At 42.3% G+C, this 26,684-nt stretch overlaps 1 protein-coding gene and 1 long non-coding RNA gene across 4 annotated transcripts in view; one reads left to right on the top strand and one right to left on the bottom strand.

The window, feature by feature from the left end:
• Positions 1 to 26,684, top strand: part of Lpcat2 (lysophosphatidylcholine acyltransferase 2) — a 62,704-nt gene that overhangs the window by 12,893 nt on the left and 23,127 nt on the right. For 2 of the 3 annotated variants that reach the window (XM_085682019.2, XM_048426754.3), the window contains exons 3-11: positions 90 to 307; positions 1,605 to 1,717; positions 3,543 to 3,603; positions 4,525 to 4,583; positions 7,754 to 7,788; positions 11,599 to 11,653; positions 18,259 to 18,341; positions 21,736 to 21,861; positions 23,012 to 23,165. In XM_085682019.2, the coding sequence (XP_085538145.1) occupies positions 90 to 307; positions 1,605 to 1,717; positions 3,543 to 3,603; positions 4,525 to 4,583; positions 7,754 to 7,788; positions 11,599 to 11,653; positions 18,259 to 18,341; positions 21,736 to 21,861; positions 23,012 to 23,165 (904 nt within the window). Of the gene's footprint in view, positions 1 to 89; positions 308 to 1,604; positions 1,718 to 3,542; positions 3,604 to 4,524; positions 4,584 to 7,753; positions 7,789 to 11,598; positions 11,654 to 18,258; positions 18,342 to 21,735; positions 21,862 to 23,011; positions 23,166 to 26,684 lie in introns of those variants that run through there. The other variant, XM_048426756.3, reaches the window with a different exon arrangement.
• Positions 5,904 to 13,080, bottom strand: LOC148118467 (uncharacterized). The gene is made up of 3 exons (XR_015735993.1): positions 12,624 to 13,080; positions 6,781 to 6,947; positions 5,904 to 6,294 (listed from the first exon to the last, which is right to left on the bottom strand). It is a non-coding gene; the product is annotated as an uncharacterized LOC148118467 (long non-coding RNA).

The raw sequence follows: 26,684 nt of genomic DNA on the forward strand, positions 1-26,684 counted from the left end.
AAGGTAAAGAGATGCTTGCTGCCCAGCCTGATAACCAGAGTTAGAGGAAAGCAAAGCCAAACACGTCTTTTCTATCACTGTTTTCAAAGGAAGATTGCTCAGCCAGCTTTGAAGTTTCTGGGCCGCGCCTTGTTCTTCTCCATGGGGTTTGTGGTGACTGTGAAGGGGAAGATCGCCAGCCCCGCGGAAGCACCCATTTTTGTTGTCGCCCCTCATTCAACGTTCTTCGATGGAATTGCCTGCATTGTAGCTGGGCTGCCTTCTCTGGTGTCGCGCAATGAGAATGCACAGACCCCTCTGGTTGGCAGTAAGTACCCGTAGGGTAACAGTTTAAATCTTATCATGTGCGCAGTTTAAGTAGAAAGAATCATATATCATCATTTTCTGTATACTTATTTGCTTTCATTCCTAAGTATTCCACCCCTGATCTTGGACATGCAAGTTCAAGTGGTCTAATACTGAGCAAAATTCCCAGCCAGTTGAAAATAAAACTTTAAAAGATTTTAAATGTATTCCCTTTTACTTAAATGAGCTACTCTATGTAAAGAAAAAAGATTAGACATGTCCCCTAATCTTTAGACTTTTAGGGAACTTGTACTTTCACAATACCGCCACATCTTTGTGTTTCTACGTGTCATAAGAAAATCAGATTTCAGACACTAAACATGCTTATTTTTTTTTTTTGAAGAATCTGAAAAACACAGGTCACATGCTGTTTCATGAACCTCTCTTCGTGGCATTAGGCTGATGAATGTGCTAAGTCTTTTCTTCCAGCTCTGTTTTCTAAATTACTGTGCCCCTATCGCTCCCCGAGGGACGTTTGTGTAACTCCTTGAAAATGATGGTGTGGAACGACAAGGGCTTCCTGCCATAAAAAATAATGAAGCGCGTGAAATGTTTTTCCTGCCAGATGCTACTATCTCTCCCCGAGGAATCAGTCTCCAAGTAACTGCTCCCGGTTGTCCCAAGGTTCCCGCAAGCACCGAGTGCTGAGCGAGTGGGTGTGTAAGCTGCCGGATGTTGTCTCAGTGTTCCTCGGGAAGAACAGGAGCCCTTGTAGTTTTGTCATTGAGTGCGGACACTTCTTTTTCCTCAGCGTGCAACTAGCGTGCTTTCTGCATTATGGCTTTTTCCTAAACATTTCCCTTGCAGAGTCCTTCACATTTATTTAGCATGTGATGGGAAGCGATCTCTTCAGAAGGATTTGAGTAAAAATTAGTCATGATTGCCCTCTACTGATGTACACGATCGGTTCATACTCCAAGTGTTTAAGGTCCTCCTAAAATCAAACGTGATAGCTTGAAGCTTAGTCCCACAGTTTAACATCCACTAAGAGAAAAGACTCTTAGGAAAGCAAAAATAGTTTTTCCTCCCCTTCGACACCCCCATTCCTTCTGCTAACTTCTGTAAAATCAATGAAATAATACCCATCTCTGCATCTGAGATTAGAATCTAACTGGTTAACTTTGAATTTGAGTTGAAAAATATCGTTCTCTGGGATTTGCTAACATTTTCATTTTCTGTAAACAGATTCTTTCAGTTTACCCGGTGTTAATGGCATGGCGGCTTAAGAAAAATGACTGGATTATGACTTTGTTTTCAAGGACTGTTGCGGGCTGTGCAGCCGGTTTTGGTGTCCCGTGTCGACCCAGATTCCCGAAAAAACACAATAAATGAAATCAGAAAACGAGCGACATCCGGAGGGGAATGGCCCCAGGTGAGATGCAGGAGTCATTCATACACATCGAGAGCTTTTGTGTGTCTGTAGACTTAGTCATTCATGTTCACAGAGAGCGAGATGTCATGCCATGTGTCCACAGCTTAATAGACGCAGAATAAACAAGCCAGTCAATGTGAAGACCCCGCCCCTGCACATACCATTCCCTTTTAGTCGCCAGATATTTTCTTTGTGTTGCAACAAATGATTCTCTGAATTTAATCATTGTTACATAAAATGAATATTTTATATAATTTAGCTCACTTGACTAAAAATATTCTAAGTGTACCAAATCTTTTCTGAGTTATGTTTAAGTAGAGCTTTCCATTCAAGGGCACATGAAAATAGCCTGTAACCCTATCAGACCTCACCAACCCCCACCCTTTCCCTGGGAAGCCCTTGGAGGTCAGTACTGCATAGAGCAGAGATGATTGCGACACACACCCGTGTGTCTTTGCCCAGATGAAAGTACGTGATCTCTAGTGGACAGTGCTACAGTGGTCAGCCCACCTATGGTAACATAGCGACATTAAGCGTGTGTTCTCTAGTGGACAGTGTGCTACAGCGGTTGGCCCACCTATGATAACACATAGACATTCGAGTGCACCCACCCCGGAGGCTTTAGAAACCAAGGCAACAGAGGTGTAGCTCAAAAACAAGTGAGGTGGCGTTTGGAAAAGTTAGACTTTCTGTTTGACTCCAAGAACTAGGTCTAAGATTAGTAGGCGAGAGATAACAAGAAGATAGATTTCAGCTCATTTTTTTTCTCGTTTTGCAGAACTTTTTCCCTGTCCGGGGATAAAAATGGCCTGGTTTGCAATCCTTCTCAGGTCCTGGGTCACAGCCACTTGGTGAGGGGAGAAAACTGTGGAAATAATTTAAACATTAGAGCCACTAGGCTGTTTTGAGTGTTCCTTCTTCCTTGAGATTTCTGACTCGCTTTGTTAACATTCCTTGATAGTAAGCTATTTGTGGACTTATGCCAAGGAAAACTGTTGGCCATTGTGTCTGCTTGTCACAGGAAACCCATGTTATACATTAGGGGATGGAATTATGCCCACTCATTAATTTTTAGTTTGTCGTTTGAGCCACTGTTTTCCCTCTCTAATTATTGTAGATCATATATCACTAACTGCTTTGAGTACAGGGATTTGATTTGGTTTTTATATACTTAGCAGTTAACTCATGACTAAATTTTAAAAGCTTCAGACAAGACTAATCTTGTGTCTTAACTAATGGAGACGAAGCTCACAATGCTTGTATGTCTTTCACAGAGAAAACGTCAAGTAGCACATTAACAGCTAAAATGCCTCCTCAGGACAGGCAGAGCAAGCTGGAAGTCTGTCCCGCATGATAGCCAAGGCAGCTGAGCAGAAGGCGTGTGGCAGCAGGCGTTTCCTCCTTTGTTCGCAAGGCCTCCCTGAAATATAGACTGGGAGTAAATAGCATTTAACGAGAAAGCTATAGCGCAACGATTTCTTTAGGTTAAGGACATAACCTTGCGATATGTCTTCTTTTAAATTTATTCCGATCACTAATAAAAACATTCAGAAACAAATGTAAAAGAAGCAGAAGTAAGCCACATATTCTGTAAACCAAGAGTATTGTTTATTTAAAGCTTTAACTGTCTTCTAATTATTAGACTAGTCAACCTGTACCTCTTTTCGAGGAAGATGGAACAATCTGATTCCAGTTTTTGTTAGGATCATGAGTTAGCTTTTTATTTAATCTTTGAAGCATTAGCGGTGTTGGTGACGTCATAGGAGAATAAAGAGGTAGCCTATTAATTAGATTGAAATATTAAATTTATTCCTTTTCTCCCAAGATACTTGTTTTCCCAGAAGGTACTTGTACTAATCGCTCCTGTTTGATTACTTTTAAACCAGGTGAGATAAATTAAATTATGCATTGTAACAATATAGTATTTGAGATTTCTCAAATGATTCGATTGTGATGCACAATGCAACTCATTTGCTCCTGGCATTCCTTTTCTTATAAAACCTTTCTGATGCTGTGATTCCACAGAACTTATTCCTATTTACTTCTTTGCTCTCCTTTTTGACATAGGCTTTTCCTTTCAGTGGTGTGTGTGTGTGTGTGTGTGTGTGTGTGTGTGTGTGTGTATCTGTTAGTTTGTCTATGTATGTCTGTGTGTATGTGTGTCTATGTGTATATATGTGTGTGCATGCTCAAAAGTCACTGACATTTTTCTCTTTCCTCCAAGGACCCTCATAGATACCGGGGGTCTTCTGTCATAAGTAGGCAGCCTGCAGCAGTCTTTTCATCTTAAGAGGGCAGCCATGGATGTGCCTTTTAATTTGCGACACTCCAGGCTGTCTATGTTGGCTGCTGGTGTGCTCCGCGCCAAAGGTGTGCCTCGCTTCAAGCCAATGTACTAGTTTTGCTTCCAGCATTTTAGTTCTTATTTTCTCTTTGATTTTATTCTCTCCTTGATTTTACCATAACTTTCTTATGTTGTTGGGCAGCATACACTTAGGAAATGATAACAACCCCTAAAATAAATAAAAAATGGTACAAATTATATGTATACTAAAGAATTGTTTTGAAATAAATGTCTTTAATTTTCTTTATCAAAGGAAACAGTGAATAAATATATGCTTAGGTGGTTGAGGCACAGCATTTAATGTTTGCCTTAGGTCTGACTTGTGATGACTCATTTTGGTAAATATTTCAGCATGGTTCATGTTTTGTCTACTCTTAAGCTGTCAGTGTATTTATACAATTTTTACTATTATATGCTTCCTGTTCCTATACAAACCATGCTAACAATCTCGATGTGATTCTAGGAGCCTTCATTCCAGGAGTTCCAGTGCAGCCCATTCTCCTCAGATACCCAAACAAACTGGTAAGAGAAGAATTCTGCTCTCCAAATAGCCTATCCTCTGGGACCTGCTTAAATATCTGATTGATGCATGGCTAAATGAAAGAAGCAGTTGGGTAGACTGAGGCCACCTGCCGCTGGGTTGACTTTTTTCTAATTTTGCAAGATAAACAGCTATCTGTGAGAGCAGAACTAAGTGTCATTGTATATAACTTAGCTCCAGCAGGGCATCGCTTGGTCTCTGCTGTGCCATGTCTGTGACGGACAGATTACGTCTCATACGTAGGCTCTGATTATACCCGGCGGCAGGAAGTTGTGATTTTCGTGGAGATGACAAGGAACCTTTTCCAGATACAGAGGTGACTAGTGGGAGGAAGGCTGGAAGTAGAGGAGGATTCACCTGGGGGAGGAAGCAAGTGCAGGCTCAGAGCCTGGGGAGCAGCGTGATTAATTAAGTCCTAGAGAACTTCCCCTCTTGTCTAAAGTTTAAGGCTGCTCCAGGAAACAGTGTCTTCTGCATCACTTGCTTGCACTGTTCTCTGGACATCAGTTGTACGGCCCTTCCCCAGACACTGGGGTCACACTGTAATCCTCTGAACATCAGTTGTACGGCCCTTCCCCAGACACTGGGGTCACACTGTAATCCTCTGGACATCAGTTGTACGGCCCTTCCCCAGACACTGGGGTCACACTGTAATCCTCTGAACATCAGTTGTACGGCCCTTCCCCAGACACTGGGGTCACACTGTAATCCTCTGGACATCAGTTGTACGGCCCTTCCCCAGACACTGGGGTCACACTGTTATCCTCTGGACATCAGTTGTACGGCCCTTCCCCAGACACTGGGGTCACACTGTAATCCTCTGAACATCAGTTGTACGGCCCTTCCCCAGACACTGGGGTCACACTGTAATCCTCTGGACATCAGTTGTACGGCCCTTCCCCAGACACTGGGGTCACACTGTAATCCTCTGGACATCAGTTGTACAGCCCTTCCCCAGATACTGGGGTCACACTGTTATCCTCTGGACATCAGTTGTACGGCCCTTCCCCAGATACTGGGGTCACACTGTTATCCTCTGGACATCAGTCGCACTGACTTCCCCTGACACTGGGGTCATCCTGAAAGGACCCTACCAGAAGGTTCTAAAAAGGCAGAAGTAACTGTAACTGTAACGCATACTATTTTTTTTTATGGTCCATAATTTTTTTTAAGTAAATTTTATTAAATTATAAAAGTTTCCATTTCTGCCCCCCCTCCCAACACCCTCCCACTCCCCCCACTCCCCCTCCTCCTCCCTCTTCGTCCCCCAGGGCAGTCAGGGTTTCCTGCCCTGTGGGAAGTTCCAGTTCCTTCCCCCTCCCTCCAGGTCCAGGAAGGTGAGTGTCCAAACAGACTGGATCCCCAAAATCCAGTATATGTAGAGGAAACAGGTCCCAGTGTCATAGTCAATGGCTTTTCAGAAAGACTTCGGGCCAGCCACAGTCAGAGAATCCGGCCAAATTCCGAGAATCTGGTTAGATCACGTCCTCGTTCAGTCCCAGTCCAACTGGCCTTGGTAAACTCTCATCAGATCCGTTCCCTTGTATCAGTGGGTGATAGCATCCCTCGCAGTACTGATTTCGTTTTTCATGTTCTTCCTCCTTCTGCTCCTCATTTGGACCTCGGGGGGCTCAGTACGGTGCTCCGATGTGGGTCTCCGACTGTATCGCCGTCCTTCGCCAGATGAAGGATCTATGGTGATAAGCAAAATATACATCAGTATGGTCATGGGCCACGGCCGATTCAGGCACCCTCTCCTCTGTCCAGAGAGCAATCTGGGGGATCTCTCCTTGGACCTGGGATCCCATATATAATCAAGTCTCCTGTAAACCCTAAAATGGCTCCCTTAGTTGAAATATATTGTTCCCTGATCCCATATTCATCCTTCCTCCCCCCCCCATCTCTGGCCACCAAGCTTTCCCCATTCCTCCCCTACTTCCTTCTCTTTAACCCTCTCCCCTTCCATCGACCCTCCCACCCCCCCCATGCACCCGAGGTTACCTGGGACTCTTGTCTATTTCCTACCTCCTGGTGGATAGCTAAATAATCTTCATCAGGTTCATCTTCTTATTTAGCTTCTCTAGGATCACGAATAATAGGCTCAAAGACCTTTAATTATGGTTAGAATCCACTTATGAGTGAATACATACCGTGTTCCTCTTTTTGGGTCTGGCTTACCTCACTCAGTAAAGCGTTTTCTATTTCCATCCATTTGCATGCAAAATTCAAGGTGTGGAACATATACACATTAGAGTTTTACTCGGCGGTAACGCATACTATTTAAGATTACGAGTTCTTGGCCAGTTCAGCTTTCTGTTCGATGGCTGGTTTCTCAGCTTGAGCATCTCCAGGAAAAAAGGGGTTAAAGTCCGTCAAGCTTCTACTCTGGCTCCTGCCTATACATTTGAATTTTTATATATTAAAACTCTTTTACTCTATACTGCTTTGGTGTTCTCTTTTAAATAATCATTTTTTTATACTTGAGAAATTACATATATTACACACATATGCACACAAATTAATTTTTCAGATATGCTCATTTGGGGAAAAAAGTAACTGAACATGTACAATAATTATTTTTAATTCTGAACAAGCTGTTCCATGAAAACATATGAAGTTGGGAAATGATTGCTGTGTAGCTGTATAATCTGTGTAGTTCAGGCATTTATACATTGGTTCACATCCTTTAATAATTACAAATTTATTATTTTTAAAGAGATAGATTTATTTATTTATTTATTTATTTATTATTGTTTTTTGAGACAGGGTTTCTCTGTAGCTTTGGAGCCTGTCCTGGAACTAGCTCTTGTAGACCAGGTTGGCCTCGAACTCACAGAGATCTACCTGCCTCTGCCTCCCGAGTGCTGGGATTAAAGGCGTGCGCCACCACCCGGCTCAAATTTATTATTTTTAATACGTTGCTTTTGTCCCAAGAAACATGAATCTTAATGTTAAATAAAGCCTTGTTTCATTTTGTTTAATTTTTGTTTGTTTTGTTTTATTTATTTTTGAGACAGGGTCTTAGGTTGCCCCTGTTGGTGTTGAACTCAGGGTGTAGCTAAGAAATGGTTTCTTGCCTGCATTTCTCCTCTGCTGAAAGTATAGGAGTCTGTCCTAGTCTAGACTAACTGTTTGACTTCTGCTGTTTTAGGACACTGTGACCTGGACGTGGCAAGGATATACATTGTAAGTCACGTACACAGTTTAATCGTTTATGCAAACTATCTTAATGAAGAAATATTAGTTATTCCTTCTATTTAAAAAGTCTTATTTTTGTAAAAGTAAACATTTCTAATCAATCTTTAATCTCTTAGCCATATCTATAGGAACAGTATCGCTTTCTCACCTACTAACTGCCCAGCGAGACTGATGTCTGTTAATACCATTTGAGGATAACTAGCTGTCCACTGGCTTCACTGTTTTATTGACCAGTGTGTAAGGAACATTCCGGGGCTCTGGCTCACATCATGCTTTAGCTTGAATCTTTCACTCTCATTCCCACTGTAGATTTAGCATCCTGTACTCTGTTTAGATTTTATGAGGTTAGTTGAAGCCGTGTAGATTGCACCAGTTGCGGGACCTGACACTGGTGTGGCCTGTCTGTTTGTTGAGGAAATGGCTACCCAGGACTTCTGCTCCATTCCCAGATCCTGAAAGCGCAGGGATCGGCTGCTCTGGAGCTCTTAGAGAGGTGAGGTGTGTTTTCACCATTGAACAAGCTGAAGTCAATGAAACAGTAGACTCCAGCTCTCTTCCAAGGCCTTTTGTTTAGCTCCCTCTAGAAAGGTGTGAGCCTACTTAAATTTCAGTGAGAGCCTTGCAAATGTGGGTTTGGAAATTTTCCCCAGGGGCCTTACCCAGTTTTGTCAATGTTCAAATAACAGAGCTCAAATAACATTGCCAATGGGAGTATTGGAGGAAATCTGCATTGCTTTCTAGTACGCTCTAGCTTCTTTACACATCATTTGTATACTCTCTTGTATACAAAGAGGGGGAAATTGCATGTATTTCTCCTTTTGTGTGTGTGCAGACATTTCTCTGAAATAGTATGTTTAAACCAGAAAGGTAACTTAAGGGCAGTTGAACAAAACATTAATGCATATAGAACACACATGTTCCTTTAGAGCTTCACCGACTCTGGCAGATAGTGCTAGAAACAAGACATGAGGAAGGAAATGTGTTACATAATGTACGTAATGTGTGATCTTCCACTTCTCCAGAAGCCAGATTTACTCCTCTGACTAGATGCGCGTTCCATGCCACTACTAACTTTGAATTGCTAGTTTTTAACTCTTGCACAACAAAAGCCCTCATGAAGCAAGTGGTACATGATCATCTCAGAAACACAGTGTCTGGGATTTCAGTGGGTACCAACTTGTATCTGCTAATGCATGCCATCCATTGGGCACTTCTAGACGAGGTGCCCTGTGGAGAGCGTGGCTTTGTCATTGTGCAGCAGTCTGGGTGGTTGTGAAGGTCAAATAGAAGAATGTTTTCTGGAAGTGGGTAGGGGAAGGACACAGAGTGGCTTAGGAGTACAGCTTTCTAGCCTGGGGAGTAATAAAGGAAAAAATAAAATTGGGTGTGCTTGGGACCCTTTTTCTCCTACTGGGTTGCCATGTGTAGCCATGAAATGAGGGTTTGTGCCCAGTCCTATTGTATCTTGCTAGGCCATGTTTTGTGGATATCCCTGGAGGCCTGCTTTTTTTCTGGGGAGGGGGGTGGGCAGAGACAGGAGGAGTTGATCTGTGAGAGAGAAGAGTCGGGGGAGGAACTGAAAGGAGAGGAGGGAGGGGAAATGGCAGCCGGGATATAATAGAGAGGAGAAGAATAAAAGTTAAAAGAAAAGAAAAAATTGGAACGTGAATTCAGGAAAGAGAGGAAGAAATATTAAGTATCAAAGATACCTTGTGACAAGATGTTTTAAAAGCTCAAATTTGTTATGTGCAAATGCACATGGCCCTTTCCATGGCAAGTCCTATTCCTTCCTGCCTTCAGAGCTATTGAATGCTGCTGGTAGCACTGTATCTCCAACTTTCAAATCTATGTTCTCAGTCGCTAGTTCACCAAAACAGTGTAATTTCACCAAAGCAGATACCCCCAGGGAAAAGGGGCATGGAAACTAAGCTTAGAGAAGGGACAGAGCTATGGAAGGCAGCTTTCTAAGGAGAATCTGATCACTGTTCTGTGAACAAGGCAAACTTCGTGACTTGTTATGTTCAACCTTCATACTTTTAAGAACAAAATTTGCATCTGTCCAAATATTAACTCCAAGGCCCTATGTAAATGATTGAAAATACTTCTCCTGGGCAGGAGAGGTGGCTCAGTGGTTAAGAGCACTGGCTGCTCTTGCAGAGGACCCACGTATAATTCCCAGCACCCACATGGCCTCTCATAATCAATGTCTGCACCTCCAATTCCGGGACATTCAGTGACCTCTCTGGTGTCTTTGGGTACTGCACACACACGGTGCACAGACATACATGCAGTCAAAACACTCAGATACAACATAATAATAGAAAACATTTAAGAGAAGACTGTTTGATCATGGTTAAGATAGGTTGGTGTGACTTGGAGCTTATGCGTAGTATCCCCTTTCAGATGGTAAGCGTGGCAACAGACACATTTCCATATCATAATTAACTCTACAACTCTTAAATGGAACTCACAAATCCCTTCTTTTTTTAAATAGGAAATTCATTAAATTCTTTTTGGCTGTTTCATACATGATGCATTCTGAGTTTGTCATTCCTCACCTCTTCCCTCCCCACCCCCATCAACCTGTCCTCCTCTGTACAAGTCCCTTTCCTACATTCATGTCCCTTTGCTTGTTCTGTGGCTCACTGAGTTTAACCAGAGCTGTCTGTATGACCTCGGGTTTATAACTATCCCCTGGAGCCTGGCAATGGGTACACAGCTGAAGGTACTGAACACTCTGTATCCATCTGTAGCCAATATTCCTTGGTGGGTTTCCTAACTTACTTGTTAGTCCCTTCAGATCATTTTTTACAGGTAAATTATTCTTTCATTTTTTATAGCAAAAAAAATTAAAATTAAAAAAAAAGATTGGTTGTTTTCTCAAACCTATGGTCTAATCCACTCTGTTTGATTTCTGGGTCAACTGTCTAAAGAGGCTAAACTGAAAATCCTCCAGACATCTGGCTCAGAGTCTAAATCTCAGGAAGCTGTAAGGAAGGACATTTATCTCAAAAACTATTGTTGATGGGTTGGTCAACCACTTTGAGAAGCCCTTTGTCCAGATTGACAATGAAATTTGCGAGTTTTCAGGACATTTCCCCATAGCTCAGACCTTATTACTGAGACAACTTTGATAAAATTTGTGATTATAAGGAAAAAAATCTCGCTGATATTTTGAAAGTTGTTACCCAAAGAATTTAGAAGTCCAGTGTACTAAGGTGCATTCCTGTGAATACACTTATGTACCTTTATAGCTTATTTTAGACTTTTTAATTTTGACTTGACATGTATGGTGTTTTGCCCACATGTGTCCCTGTGTACCACGTGCATGTCTATTGCCCAGGGAGGTCAGAGGAGGGCATTGGATCACCTGGGGTGGGAATTACAGACAGGTGCACACTGCCATCTGGGTGCTGGGAGCTGAACCTAGATTCTCTGGAAGAGCAGCCAGCTCCCAGCCCTGTCTCCCATGCACAATTACATATATTAAAGTAGACATTGGGTGTTCTCTCTTGAGACTTAGAGCGTGTGCTGTCAAGGAGACTGTAAACCTGAGGTTTGGTCTATTTGAGCTATTCCTTTCGCTCCACCAATCCAGCACAGTGATGGTGTTTGGTGATTTAGTTTTTCAATAACAAGAATAGTTGTCTCACCCAGAAAAAGAGGGGTCATGGCTAGAGTGCAGCCTAGTTAAATGCAAACTCTGCATGCAGTGTGATGCGGGGGATGCCTGGGTGTAAATCACGGATGGTGCCTGCCTGGCTGTCTGAGAAGAGCCGTCTCTCTTCTTCTTTTCAGCATCCAGTTGTGTGTGCTTACTTTCTGTCAGCTCTTCACAAAGGTGGAAGTTGAGGTAAGTTGTTAAGATGCAGCCTCTCACCGGACTGAATCCACGCTTAGAGGTGGCAGCCCAACACTTTTAAAAGTCCTCCCGGTCTCCTAGATTGCCTTTCTAAGTCCCTGCTGTTGGATTTCGCTCTTGGAATCAAGCCAGCAAATGCATGTAACTTCTGAGAACCTCCAACATGCTAATCACTCTGGCAGGTAAAATTTGCCTCCCCGCTTCTCACCCCTCTACATTCTAATGCCGACTCATGCCTCGCTGTCTGTCCCACACCTGACTAAAGGAGCAGCGGTAGCTGGTGGAGCCAGCTTCATTGAAGAGTAGTGTGAAAATGGAGAGGTAGTGCCTGAGATGTGACGGAGACATCAGCTGTAGATGCCTTCAGTGACAGTGTGCGCTTGCACCTGGGAATGCTGAAGAAGTTTTGTGTGGCTCACATCATAGTCCACGGGACAGTCTTTGAGATGTAGGGGAAGAATTAAAGTGAATAAATAATTAGAACATTTTCAAAATTTGGACCAAATTCTTAGACCCTAAGAATTGGTTTCAGCTAATAAGTGAAACCCTTAAGTCAAGACGGAAGGTGAAGGTTAAAGTATTGGGACCTAAGGCACTAGCGTGGTGTCCCAGTTGCATCTGTGGATTAGGCAGTGAATAGCTTAAACTTCTATGGGTACTGCAGAATTCTGAGTGGAGGCTTGTGCTCTTAAGGGGCAGGAATGTAGCATTTAAAATACGATTCTGACTTTCTGGATAGCTTAATTGTTTAACCATCTATAGAGAACTAGCAATATCAAGTGATGTACAGGAGTAAACCAGACTTTAAAATACGTTTAAACCCTCATGAATTCTTTGGAGATTTGCTTGCTCTCTGCCTCCTTGAAAGATATCTTTTTACTAGTCTTTATGTCCACCTACCCACTTTTAAAATCAGCTTAGCATCTGTCAACATTGTCATAAAATGTAGCAGGATACTTACGGGCTAATCCTACTGGGGGCCGGAGCTGGGTCTGATCGGCGGTAGTTCAGGAATCACTGAGGCAAATACAGAACTGGGGTCTTTCTCAGAGCCTTTAGTGCTAGACCACAGAGCTCTTCCACAGAGGATGGGCAGGCTCACGCTGTTATCCCTAAGTGCCCTGAGCACGGACGGTTCTTCCTTCTTTAGTAACTGCTCGTGTGGTCTAGCTCTGTTTTCTTTTTTTTATAAAAGACCAACAAGCCTATACTTAAAACAACCTTGTTGTTGCCACTGCAGATTTGGAAGCTATCACACACACGCACACGCACGTACACACACACACACACACACACACACACACACACACACAAAGTGTCCCCTCCTCTAAATTGAGAGGACAAACCTAAGACCCAGCTCCGAATGTGGAAGTACACCCAGCTGTCCTTTCCTGTCTAGCGTACGTGTCCGTGGTGAAACTGCATTACAACGGAGTACGTCAGTTCCTCATCGTGGCCTCCGACTGCCATTACCACATTTCCTTTCTGTGTCGTGACTATTTCTTAAAAAAAAAAAAAATTGCATTCTCCATCTGGCAAAGGAAAGAATGTCTTCTTTGTTCTATAACTTCACAAGCGAAGTGGCTTTCAGCCTGCTGGAAATAGCTGGATCAGTAAGGGAATTGAGTTGAGGTATTTGGATTGTGGTGCCAAGCTGGAATTTATGGAGTTTTAAGTTTAGTATTCCTGTTTTTATTATATTTATTTTGGATTTATAGTTCTTCCCCACGTGGAGCTCCTGACTGCTTTAGTTTGTGTTTTGTGGTACTGGAATTTCACCCAGGGTTCCACACATGCTAGGCAAGGGTTCTGTCAGGTAACTGCATATATCCCCCAGCAATTCTTACTCTATTTTAAGAAAGAACCTTGCTAAGCTGCCCAGATTGGCCTCAGACTTGGAATTCTCCTGTCTCTGTGTCTGAGTAGCTAAGATTAAGATGTATAGGTCTAATAGCTTAATGACATTTAAATATTTTAGTTTTCCACCGTTTGACTCTAACTCAGATATGCATCCCTGCAGCCGTTCAGGCACTAAGGAAGCATGGCCACACCCTAGCGCAGACTAGTAATCTGGGCCTTGTCTCCAAGACTCAGCCTTTCCCACTGGAGCTTCTGGAGCAAACTGCCCTGCCCTGCACAGAGCTCTGTTGGGCGCGGTCTCTGGTCATTTGTCCCTGGGATTGCATGTGTCTGGGCAGTTCAGAAGCAACTCTAGTCTGGGGGGGTTGTTCGTTTGTTTGTTTGATGGAAATCTTTGTTGTTTTTGTAAACATGCTACTAAACCATCTTCAACACCGAGTAAGCCTAATCTAAGAGTAGCTATCTAAGAATATGATATTAGTTTTATATTTTTAAAAGTAAACGTTGGTTAGATTATGACAATGATTATTGTATATTATATAGCTTTAAAAAAAGGTCTTCAAAAAGCCAATTACTTAAGGGAGGGTTGAATAGGTCATGTATTATATGACAGCTAGGCATGTTCACAGAAATATATTTTATGTAGACATTATAGACTGCCCTTGTACAAATCTAGACGGAAGAGACTCTCACACATAGTTCTCTTGACTGCATGGTAGAGCCTGTTGGTTCTCAGCTGCAAACCTGTTTAGCATTTGCTGTGTTAAATGCCGTAGGCAGTTATGTCACAGTGATGCCTGTACATCAAAAAACATGTATCAACAGCTCCATTGCAACCCTACAGGATCATCATTATATACAAGGTCCATTGCTGAACACTGTGTTTTACTGCCTGTGCCTGTATGTTTGTATAATTTGTTTAAATATCTAAATACCTTAAATAATTTGTAATTTTGAATCTAAAGCAGGCCTTTTAGAAAAATCCAGATTTTTTACACCTTCACATAAACACACGCCAGCCACATGTATGTTCTAACAAAGCAGCTTTGTTCTGGAACTTGACAAAATTCTGCAGTTTGTAAGTATTAGTAGACATGAGTGTTATAAAAATTATCAGATTGTTCCAGGTTTTTGCTGCTTGCCTACATGTGTGAAAAGTACTTCAGCTTCTCTAAATCTATGTTCTCACTGGTGAATGAGGTTAGTAACACCTTTTTATGGGGTTGTGAAATTTAATAAGGCTACATACATGGCAAGTGTTCATTAAGCATTAACTTTCGCTTCCTACACCACCTGGCAGTTTTGTTCCATCGGGAAGGAGGCACCAAGTGGTGTTGATAAAAGTCTTTCCTCCGTTGTGCATTTTCTCTCTGAAGATTTAGAAAAGGAATCATAGGAGTACAATCTCACATTGTTAGAGTGGACGTAGCGATGCTTTCATTTTCTAGGACAAAAGAAAAACAAGACGATCATAGTGTCATCGTTTAGCAGTCTTCTCCTTCTTACTCATCAGTCAGTGGGAAGGACGTGTGCCCGGTGTGGTTACGAAATAATGAGCAAACTAGTTTTACTGGTGTTCGGTGTTGGTGGGAGGCCTGGTCTTCCTCACTGGATAAATGGACCTAATACAGCGAGGCATTTTCCCTGACTCTTGTGTACAGGTTAAAGCTTGAGAAGAGGTGGACACCATAAAAAACAAAGCCCAAAGCTGGGAAATGGGACAGCAAAGCTGTTTAACAGGGACAAAGTCAAGCGTGGTGTAAAACTGGAGGCTATTTAAACAGGAAGGGAAGGGGAGCTGTAGGGCTGGGGGCAGGTACAGTCGCCTGGCATGGGCTGCCTTTCTCTGGAGGTCAGAGTAAACTGTCACTGACTTTTAAAAACTAAAGAATTTTTTGGCAATTTAAAATTTTATTTCCTAATATTGTTTTGTTAGAGATTTAGCAAACATTTTTAACCTCCTGTTTTCTTCTTTGAGTTTTGTATTATGCAAGTGTAGTCAGTTTTACTAGGTTAGAACAGAGGATTTGCAGTTTGTTGTTCTGGATATGTTAAGTGATGTGGAGACCTCTGGTGGCTCAATTGGTTTTTCCACCTTGAAGAATTTGGTGCTTAGCAGAGACTTCTGACTAGAAAGGACCATAGAGATTGTGGAGTCAACGTTGTTTATTTGACAGAAGGACTTAAAGTCCAAAAGAAACTAAATGCCTTTCCCTGGATCGCACAGCAGGGCCGGTCCATTCTCCAAAGTGCTGTTACTTTCATGTCCAGTTAATAAAATAAAGGTGGAAAGTACAGTGACATAGCACTTTCTTCTGTAAATCCTTGGCGTTTCTCTTCGAAAGGTCTCTCGCATCCCAGCCCCGCTCAGCATCTTTATTCCTCCTCTTCCACATCCCAACGTCTCTCCTGGGACCATTGCAGAATCTTCTAGACTCTTCTTTCTCAGCTCCCACCTTTTTCATCTCTGGTACCCAACCACGCAAGCTGTTGCTCAAAGACTCAGACATCAGGACTGGAGAAATGGCTCAAGCTGTTAAAGGCACTGGCTGCTTTTCCAGAGGACCTGGGTTCACTTCCCAGCTCCCCTATAGTGGCTCACGTGCTCTTGAAACTCCAGTCTGAGAGAATCCAGCGCCCTCTTCTGGTTTCATTGGCCAATACATACATGTGGCGCACAACCATATATGTAGGCAAAACACCAATCCACAAAATAAAGCCAACGAAAGAACCCTAGACTTTGTCTTGTCTCACTGGTTTGCTCAAACTTCATCCGAGTCACCAGTGTCTCAAGATTCATGGTGTGCTTAGCAATATTTGAATATAGGTCCATCTGAAAAAAAGCGCTATTTCTTTGTACAAATCTTCTTTCCCCTTTAAGTTCTAGGCCTGCCATATATGTGTGGACTTGGCTATATTATTTAGTCTTTTAAGTCGCATTTTCATCATAAGTTAAAAAGCTAACATTTCATATTAAATGGTAGGGCTTGCCCCAGAGCTGAGAGAGCGAATTATAAAGCCCCTTATGAAAGTACTCAATACAGAGTTATGGTTCTTGTTGGCTGATTTAGCTCACTGCATAATAAATATCTGCCATACTTCATGGAGAACCTCCTGAGGGAGAGGGGCTTCGGTGCCAAATCTCTAGGGCATGGTGTACTCACCGGCCCATGAGAGGTCTATGTTCAAACAATATTTGTTGAGTAAATGAAAGTCATGATACCTTGAGTCATTTAACCTTTATAAATTACAATTCTTTATGATGTAAATAAGAATTAATAAAATTATGCATATGGAACATATAGCATAGTCCCAGGTTCATAGGTATACTTCAGTAAGCTAGCAAACGGCAAAATGGCACATACCCTTGGAAAGCCATGATCAAGGGTTGGGCTTTCTGTAGCACACTCTCAACAGAATTAGCTCTTTTGGCGTAACCTTCTCCCTAGCCACATCTGCTGCTTTGACTGTATTTCTTTGCCCCCCACCCTCACTCCAAATTCATGGTTTCCTGCTCCTTGCTCTCACACTCTAGGAGAAATGGTTTGGTGGGAGAAAATAAAGTCTGGCAAGTCTTGGACCGAACCTGGGCCTTGTGAATTCTATAACATTGGGTAGGTGAGCTAAGAGTTAAAATGCTGGTGTAATTGTACTTAGCATGAGTGGTGGCAATGATGTATTCATCTACCTTCCTAAGATGTGACTCTTCTTAGAGGAAAAAGGTCCTAAGAATCTCATTTGGAATATTGTAAGATCAGAAAAGTTATATAATTTCAATATGGAATTAAAACCTTCTTGGTGTTAGAAAACCATAAATATAAAGGGTTCAGTGACCGCTCCATGGCATGAGCATCTCATAAGCCCTAGTGTTGGGGAGAGGGAACAGAGATGGGGACTCCTGGGGAGCTCCTGGTCAGTCTAGCCAGCCAGCGAGCTCAGGGTTCCATGAGAGACCTTGACTAAAAACAAATAAAGTAGAAAGCAATAGAGGACACACCTTGAAGTTGACCTCTGGCTTTCACATACATGTGCACATATGAGCACATACACCCACATGACTTGTGCACATACACATACACACTCCACACATATACACAGGCAAATTTAAAAAAAGCAAGGGCAACACAAGTCAAGCATCAATGTTAGGCGGAGAATAAAGTTAAAAATGATAAAGGAAAACAGACAAGTAAACAAAAATACAAAGCAACAATAAAGTGTGGCAGACAAAAGACTAGAAAGCCAGTTCTGAAGTTTAATTTTTTTTAAGTAGGAAAAATAAAAAGACATAGTTTTTAATCAAATAGGAAAAATAAAAAGACATAGTTTTTAATCAAATGACTTAAGTATTGTTAATATTGGAATGGTCGGAATATAAGATAGTATAAAAGATTTTTTAAGGCCTTTCCACTTAAAATAGAAATGAAAAAATTCATCTCTGCAGGTGAGAGGTTAGGCACTGCTACATTACAAATTCTAGACTTCTAGACATCAGTCTTCTTCAGAATCAGGGTAAAGCTAGTAGGTGACCCTGGCCATCTTCCTATGCCTGGGAAGGCAGTTTGGCAAAGTTAACACAGGAGACTCCCATGTCCCAAGCCTGAGCCCAGTGTCCCTCGCATGACATAGAACATGTGCTCTAGCAAGGTCAAGTGCTGATTGATCATTTAGCTGAGTTTATTTAGTGTTTAATGTCCTGGGCCGAAGGACCGCTGTGGAAAGGTGTGTTTGTCTTTCAGTTCATGCCTGTTCAAGCACCAAGTGATGAGGAAAAAAACGATCCTGTTCTTTTTGCCAGTAGAGTCCGGAATTTAATGGCAGAGTAAGTATGGCTTGGAGCGTCTAACTGATAAATAATTTGAAAATTATTGGTAAATGTTCCTCAATATAGCTTCAAGTGTCCCCCCCCCCCATGGTTCTCATTCGTGAGCTCATGGGGTAGGTATGGTGGTGTGCTAAGGTACACAGTCAGCAAAATAGCTGATCATGGTGTGTCTCTGCTCGAAAGGCCAGCTAGAGTCTTCCACGGTGCTGGCCTGTCACTACGGAGCCTTGGGGTGCTTTCAGGCACCCACACTGAGGCTAGTTTTCCATCCACTGAGCTGCCCAAGGCTGGCTGTTTCTAAAGTATTAGTGATTATGCTACCAGAAAGGAAAGGCTTGCTTGTGGAGAGATGCACAGAGAGGGAAAACAGCCCCCCTATGAAAAAACGGCCACAACAGAAACTGGACAGCATAAGAATTTCTTGTACTTAAGGGGGTTTTAACTGGTGAGTATTTTATTTTATTTTATTTTAAAATTTTAATTAATTAATTTATTTTTAAAAATCTCCACCTCTTCCACGCCTCCCTTTTCCTTCCCCCTCCCCACCTCCCCCTCCCTCTCCGGTCCTAAGAGCAGTCAGGGTTCTCTGCCCCGTGGAAAGTCCAAGCTCCTCCCCGCTCCATACAGGTCTATAAAGGTGAGCATCCAAACAAACCAGGCTCCCACAAAGTCAGTCCATGCAGTAGAATAAAAACCCAGTGCCATTGTCCTTGGCTTCTCAGTCAGCCTTCATTGCCAGCCACGTTCAGAGTGTCCAGTTTGATCACATGCTCCATCACTCCCAGTCCAGCTGGCCTTGGTGAGCTCCCATTAGATCAGTCCCACCGTCTAAATGGGTGGACGCACCCCTCATGATCCTGACTTCCTTGCTCACATTCTCCCTCCTTCTGCTCCTCATTTGGACCTAGGGAGCTAAGTCCAGTGCTCCAATGTGGGACTCTGTCTCTATCTCCATCCATCACCAGATGAAGGTTCTATGGTGATATGCAAGATATTCATCAGTGTGGCTATGGGACAAGGACAGTTCAGGCACCTTCTCCTCAGCTGCTCAAGAAACAATCTGGAGACCTCTCCTTGAACATGGGAGCCCCTCTAGAATCAAGTCTCTTGCAAACCCTAAAATGGCTCCCTTAATTAAGATATTTACTTCCCTGCTCCCATATCCATCCTTCCTCCATCCCACCCATCCCATTCCCCCAAGCTTTCCTGAATCCTCCCCCTCTCCCTTCTCTCTACCCATCTCCCCTTACATTCACCCCCCCATGCACCCAAGTTTTGCCTGGCAGTCTTGTTTTAATTAGATAACGTATACTGACTTGTAACAAAAGAACATGTACACCATCACTCAGCAGCCTTTGGGCCCTCCATGTGTATACACCCTCACCCAGGAACTGCTTCCCTCTCTGAGCCCCAGTAGGAGTTTGGGACTGATAGACACACAGATTTCCCCCCTTGCCTTTCAGTAAAAACTCTATAGGAACTCCAAATTTGACTTTGTCCTGGCTAGTTTTATTGACTATCAACTTGACACAGGCTGGCATCATTTGGGAAGACGGATTCTCAGTTGAGACAATGCCTCCATGAGATTTGCCTATAGGCAACTCTAGTGTGTTTTCTATCTTTTCTTTTTGGTGGGAGGATTTTAAAAATTTTTTCTTTTAGTTTTTAAGATTAATATAACTGCATATTTTCTCCCTTTCTTTCAAATTTATGTACTCTTTTTGTATTAAGTATTGGAGTGTGTGTGTGTGTGTGTGTGTGTGTGTGTGTGTGTGTGTGTGTGTAAATACGTACCTACAAACACTCAGTCTGAATAATGTCACTCACATGCTTGCTTTCAGTGCTGACCATTTGGTATTGGATAGCCAGGTGGTGTGCTCATTCCTGGGGAAGACAGTTTCTCCCACTTTCAGCATTCCTTAGTTTGCAGTGAATTTTCCCAATTACTGATTCATATGGGAGGGCCCAGCTCACTGTGGTCGGAGCCGTCCCTGAGCTGGTGGTCCTGGGCTCTATAAGAAAGCAGACTGAGCAAGCCATAGAGAGCAAGGCAGCAAGCAGCATCTCTCCATGGCCTCTGCATCAGCTTCTGTCTCCAGGTTCCTGTCCTGCTTGAGTTCCTGCCCTGACTTCCCTCAGTGGTGAGCTGCTGCCTGGAAGTGTTAGCACAATAAACCCTTTCCTACCCACCTTGCTGTTTGTTCATGCTATTTTATCCCAGCAATAGAAACCTTAACTAAATCTTCATTTTGTCTCCCTATATACGCATGTCTTACTTCACAACAGCATAAATTTATTTTCAAAATAGGATAAATGTTTATTGAAACATTTTTGCTATTGAATATGCTTGGGTTTGCTTATTTTATCTAGTTTCTAAGCCAGCTAGAAAAATTGTCTTGATATTTTTTTTTTACAATGTAAAAGCAAATTTTGTAACTGTAGGCCAGTTTGTGTCTAAAATTTAGGAAAGAATTTGTATCAGATAACTTGGCTTCCCACAGTATACATAAAAATGAGTCCAATCCTCTTCTTTTTCTGCAATATGAGTGGATGAATAGCGGCCTTACATAAAGATTACAAACAAGTCACGCCATCCTGAGCTCCTTTTCCTCTTATGTGAAGTAGGAATTAAAAGTATTGCTTTGTCTTTCATGTGGTTTCTGTTATAATGAGATTGGGGTGGGAAAAATAAGCGACCAAACCATCTGAAAATGTTCCTGTGCATCTCAGCTCTCAGGAGACTGGAGATGGTGACGTCATGCCAGCCTGGTGTACACAATGAGTCTTAAATGTGCCTGCTCATCTCAGCTCTCAGGAGGCTGGGGATGGTGACGTCATGCCAGCCTGGTGTACACACTGAGTCTTAAATGTGCCTGCTCTCAGGAGGCTGGAGATGGTGATGTCATGCCAACCTAGTGTGCTCAGTGAGCCCTGTATTAAAATACAAAAGGCTCAAAGCAAGTGCTATGAAGGCCCTTTGTGCATATTATATCACCTTGTGCTCAGAGCAGTCCTGCGGCAAGGAGAGCAGTAGGCTGGTTCCTAAGCAGTTTCCCCCAGATCCTGTGAGATAGTGACAGGCTAGGACTCACATCCGCACTTCCGATTGCCAAACCCCACAACACTAATTATTATGTTGCATAATTTGCAATACTACCACTAATAGAGTATGTTTCCAGTAAGAACACAAACTATGAATTTTCGGCTATACAAAAGCCTAACGATAGAAGGCGTTCTGGTGAGTGGATCGAGGAAGTAGAGCAAAGCAAGAGAACCAACCATCTGAGGAACCACAGACACCTTTCTCATCACTACGGCCTGCTCACCAGCACAGGACGGGTGAAACATCATGAGTGTTTCATGGCGTGTTTTTTTTCCTTACTGCTTTTAGAGCTCTGGCAATACCAGTGACGGATCACACCTACGAAGACTGCAGGCTGATGATCTCAGCGGGACAGCTCACATTGCCTATGGAAGCTGGGCTGGTAGAATTTACAAAGATTAGCCGGAAATTGAAGTAAGTATATTTCAAGGTATATGCGCACACACATACACATTCATACCATTCTTGCCAGAAGGCATGTGTGGAGGTCAGAAGACAACTTGGAGAAGTCAGTTAATCCTCTATCCACCATGACTTCCACCGGCCGGAGATTGAATTCAGGTCTTCAGGCTGGATGACAGGCACCCTTACCCTATGAGTCATCTTGTAAGCAGCCTTCCCATAGATTGTGTGTTTGTTTGTTTGTTTATTTATTTATCTATTTATGGTTTGAGTACCTATTTGGTTTGGTTTTGTTACGGCAGACCCCCCCCACCAGCTCCCATGCATTTGTAATCTAGTTTGAACCATTTTTTTATTACTAATTTGGCTATTTGCTGTGATTCTCCTATCTTTCTTTAATTATGATTAATTCTGTTCTTATCCTTACTAGGAATTTGCAGAAGTTATTGACTTAATAAATGCTGTCGTCCTCCCTAGGCAATTACTGTAAAACTCGTTCTTTCAAAGTTTCTTATGGAAATGAATTTTGATAAATTATATAGAAAATATTTTTGTCTTTTAGATGAGAACAGAATTTTGCTTTTGTGCTAACACTTTGTCCACAATATTCCTTAGGCTTGAAAAGTGATACAGTCATTGAAACTGCTTGTAGAAGTGTATATTAGAGCACATATTAATTCTTCAAAGCAAGGAGGTGATGTAAGCATAGTGTACTTTCCAATTATTTTGTCATTCTGCTTTTTAAAAACTAATGTCAGAGGAGATGGGTAGAGTTTAGTGAATCGCCCGATCGCAACATTTCAAAAGCTTGTTGAAAGAATAGCCATTATTTCTTTCATAACAGCTCAATAAGCAGCAGTTGGTTTTCCAGATAACATTAGGTTCAAGTTCTTGGGACTCTTGCTGTTTTGCCACACTGCTTGTATTTAGTTTTCTTTCCTTCCAATATTTTATGGATTTTTTTTGGTCACCTTCACTGATATACTTTTAAAAATTAAGTAGTCACATACACCTTTGATATGTTCTCTCAAATATTTATTTTCTCTGCCTTTTAAAATGTAACATAGACTATTTTCCCATGGACAAGTTGATAAAGTAACGGTCATAAAATGTTCGTGTGACTTAGAAAAAGCTAACAATGTCCTTACAACTCTCTGTTTAGGTTAGACTGGGACGGCATTCGCAAGCACTTGGATGAATATGCCTCTATTGCTAGTTCCTCCAAAGGAGGCAGAATTGGAATCGAAGAGTTTGCAGAATACTTAAAGTTACCTGTTTCTGATGTCCTGAGACAACTTTTTGCACTCTTTGACAGGGTATGTTCAAATTTATCTTTAGCGTTTTCCTCAGCCCATTCCTCAGACCTCAAGGCAGACACTGACAATCTTCTCAGACCGGTGCGAGAAGAACCAGTGTAGTGTGATGCCATGAACTGACTTTCCCCTTAGTGTGACTACTAAGTAGGGCTGGGAACATACGTAGTGCAACATTAGCAGTGTGGATTAATTTAAGCATCAGTTCAGAAGTAAAAACTGCTTATAGTTACATCTGCGATGTAGAATTGGAAATGTTTACGTCATTGAGAAGAATTTTTAAATGTGTGTAGAATTTGTACTTTGGTGACATGGGTGGTGGTGTTCTACTCTGAACATTTCTGGGCTGTCTCCAAAATGTGTGAAGGCCAAGTAGGTTTTATTTTTAAATGAAATTACCTGACAGAGTTCAACTAAGCTCCTCCATGTTTGTAAATATGTAATTGTGTGCAGCGAGTTAACGGACCTATCAGTAAAATTTCTTTAGGAAAAATTTATCTAGATTTCAGATTTTCTTTAAAAAGTTATTTTAGTGTATGGAGTGTTAAAATGAACTCTTTTAGTTATAATTCCAAGTTAGCACATGCGTAGAAACCTGTTGCTTCCATTACATTTAAGACAAATACTCTTAAAATTTCTAGTCTAAAAATATACTAAAATAATAATTCCTATATAGCTATCCATTTCTAGATGAGCTTCCCCCCCCCCATTTTTAACTCCTTTCATCGTTAATAAATGCTGCTGTCCATACTGGTCAGTATGTATTTTCAAGACTCCATATAAATGGGATCATATAGTACTAACATAACTAACATAACCGTTTCTTTAGCATAGCATATTGTATTTACTATTCGACCACTGGGTTGAATGTGGCAATAATTTGTTCCCTTTATCTGTTCCTCAACTGAGGAGTATTTGTCCTGTGTCCAGTTGAGGAAATTTAAGCACGTCCTCCTACCTTCAGACCTCCATGCTTCGCAACCTTCCTGGTTGTCCTCTGAGCTGTGACTACCTTTACCAATCCTTTAGCATTTTGTTCAGGAGCAGTTTGGTTACTTCGTGTTTTGCCCATGGTTTGTAGTTTAGTTGGGAGAGAGCTCAAAGGGGTCTGACTTCCTCTTGTTTAATACTGGAATTCTCAGTTACCTACCACCATCAAGAAAAGATGTTTTTCAAAGAAATTGTGCCTGATGAAAGACAGAGCAAGCTTTCCCCATCCCTGGTGTCTCTCCTCCGCCAGCATGCTCATCTTTCTTGTGATTTGTTTTGTGTTCTTGTAGAATCAACTAGTCTTTAACATGATACGGGTCACCACCCTTTCTCTGTATGAAATCCCTATGTGTCTCTTCTGGGCTTGCTACAATATTCGAATTACATGCCCTCCTACGTGAAATAGCTTATTAATGTCATGATATGCTTAAAGCGCAATGGAGATTTATGGTGAGGGAGAAAGACTATTGGGCGTTAACTATGAAATTTGGTAAATTAGAGGGGCTTTTCCTCTAATATAACCACCGTTTCTGTGACATTTCCGTCGCAGCATTCTCTGTGGCTCAAAAGCCAGGCAAGCAGATTCCAACGAAGTTTCCCTGCAGTCGGTGGGATGTGACCACAACATACAAATAAGGGAAGGAGATGAGGAAATGCAGGGACAGAAGGGGACGATTGCAGCACATCTTTAGGCAACATCAGGACCTTTTCATCAACATTAGAGTGACATTTGTAAAAGCTGCCCTATACTTCAGGTGCCACACCATGGGCAGATGCAGGATTGTTCCAGGTCTGATTGGTGACACCTGCTAACACCTGTACTGTTACTATGTCATGTTTAAATACGGGAAGATTTGGGTATGTGAAAGGGGCAGGGTTAGAATAACCACCCGTCAGACAGATCAAGTCACTCCGACCTAGAGAAGACAATCGGTCCTGGGCGTAAGAACACCGGTGAGAACCGTTGCCTATTTTGCCAATCACATTTCTCCATGGGCTATTTTAGTAGGTCTCGTGTTTATTTTACTTGTTTATCATTTGTCTTTCATATGAGAACTGGCATTCATTTCCTTTTGTGGTGGAAAACCCCGTATCGCTAATGCAAACATGAAATCTTCCTCCTAGGCCCCTTAAGCAGTGTCTGTTTGATTTGCCTCTGTGCCGACTCACGGCTTCTTCCTATGCGCTTATGTTCTGCTTACCCTCCCTAAACAGTGGAACCACATAGTCTCTGGTTAGCTGTCCTGCCTCTGCTTTGTAGAGCATCTCCACCCTCTTTCTTGCGGTCTTCCTTAGTGCTGCAGGCACTGGCTTCTTATTTACCTGAGTACTTACTTTCGTACAGTAAAGTTAATGAACATTGAAAGTCATTAGGACATTTGAGATTTTTGAAAATCTATTTATAATACAGTAAAATGTTTATGACGCATTAGTAAAAAGAATTCAAAGTGTCAATTTATACAGCATGATCTCAATTTCATGCTAAAAATAAAAGACTATATGGCAGGTCCCATAATATGAGTCATATACATGACTAAAATGAACACGAGGAACTCCACGGAGTGATGGGGCTACATGGCACCAGGCCATGATATGAGGTGAGGACTTTTACATTTGTTTTCTCTAAAAAATATGGGGAGAAAGTTTCCTGCGCAGGTGTCTTCAAAGAAGAGACAAGGAAATGGAGGCTGGCCCAGGATTCATCTGGAGCATCACGGTCTATACAGGGAGCTTAAGACTAAGTCCTCAGAAATAGAAGCAGGTTCAGCTGCGGAGACGCCGAAGCTGGGGAAGGAATTCATGCAATACGAACAGATTTCCCTCGCCCTTACAGCCGTCAGTGTGCTTCTCTGTGCTTGGCTTTCAGTATAGACCCCAAGCAGGTCTTCTGCCTGCCATGTGTTGGAAGATAGTGTGGGGAATTAATGACTAATGTATTAGATAGTCTCTGTCTATCTAATCTACCCTCCATCTCTCTGTCTCTGTCTCTCGCTTGCTCGCTGTATGTGCGTGTGTGCGTGTGCGTGTGCGTGTGTGTGTGTGTGTGTGTGTGTGTGTGTGTTTAATGCAGCTGCAGGTCTGTGCCTGTGAAGATTCTTTGTTTTGAAAAGCCGAGTTGTGTAATGGTTGCCACACCTTGTGCACACACTCACACATGCCAGGCCTGTTTCCTCTGTCTAGTGAAATGATTGAGCTGGAGAATGTTTGATGGGAGAGTAGGGAGGTCCCACAACTCCAAGTGTGTTCCCCTCAGTAGCTAGGTAGTAATGCTTAGTGAAGGCTGGGTGTTCCTGTTGATCCCTTAGCAGCTGTCCATGGTTGTGCGGAAAACCCCCCCACCACTTTCCATGTGCCTTTGCCCTCTCTTCCCTTCTCAGGGTTCCCTAAGACTCTTTCTTCTTGGCTAATCTACAAAAACTGTGTCATTATTTTTATCACTTTGTCCTAAAAATGCTATTAGTAGTATGTTCTTTATACGATCAGACATTAGATTGTAGACAACTTAAATGTTCCAAAGATGAGCTGTCTTTG

The sequence above is a fragment of the Myodes glareolus genome, chromosome 22, assembly GCF_982192425.1.
Source record: "Myodes glareolus chromosome 22, mMyoGla1.1, whole genome shotgun sequence".
In the NCBI taxonomy this organism is placed as follows: domain Eukaryota; kingdom Metazoa; phylum Chordata; class Mammalia; order Rodentia; family Cricetidae; genus Myodes; species Myodes glareolus.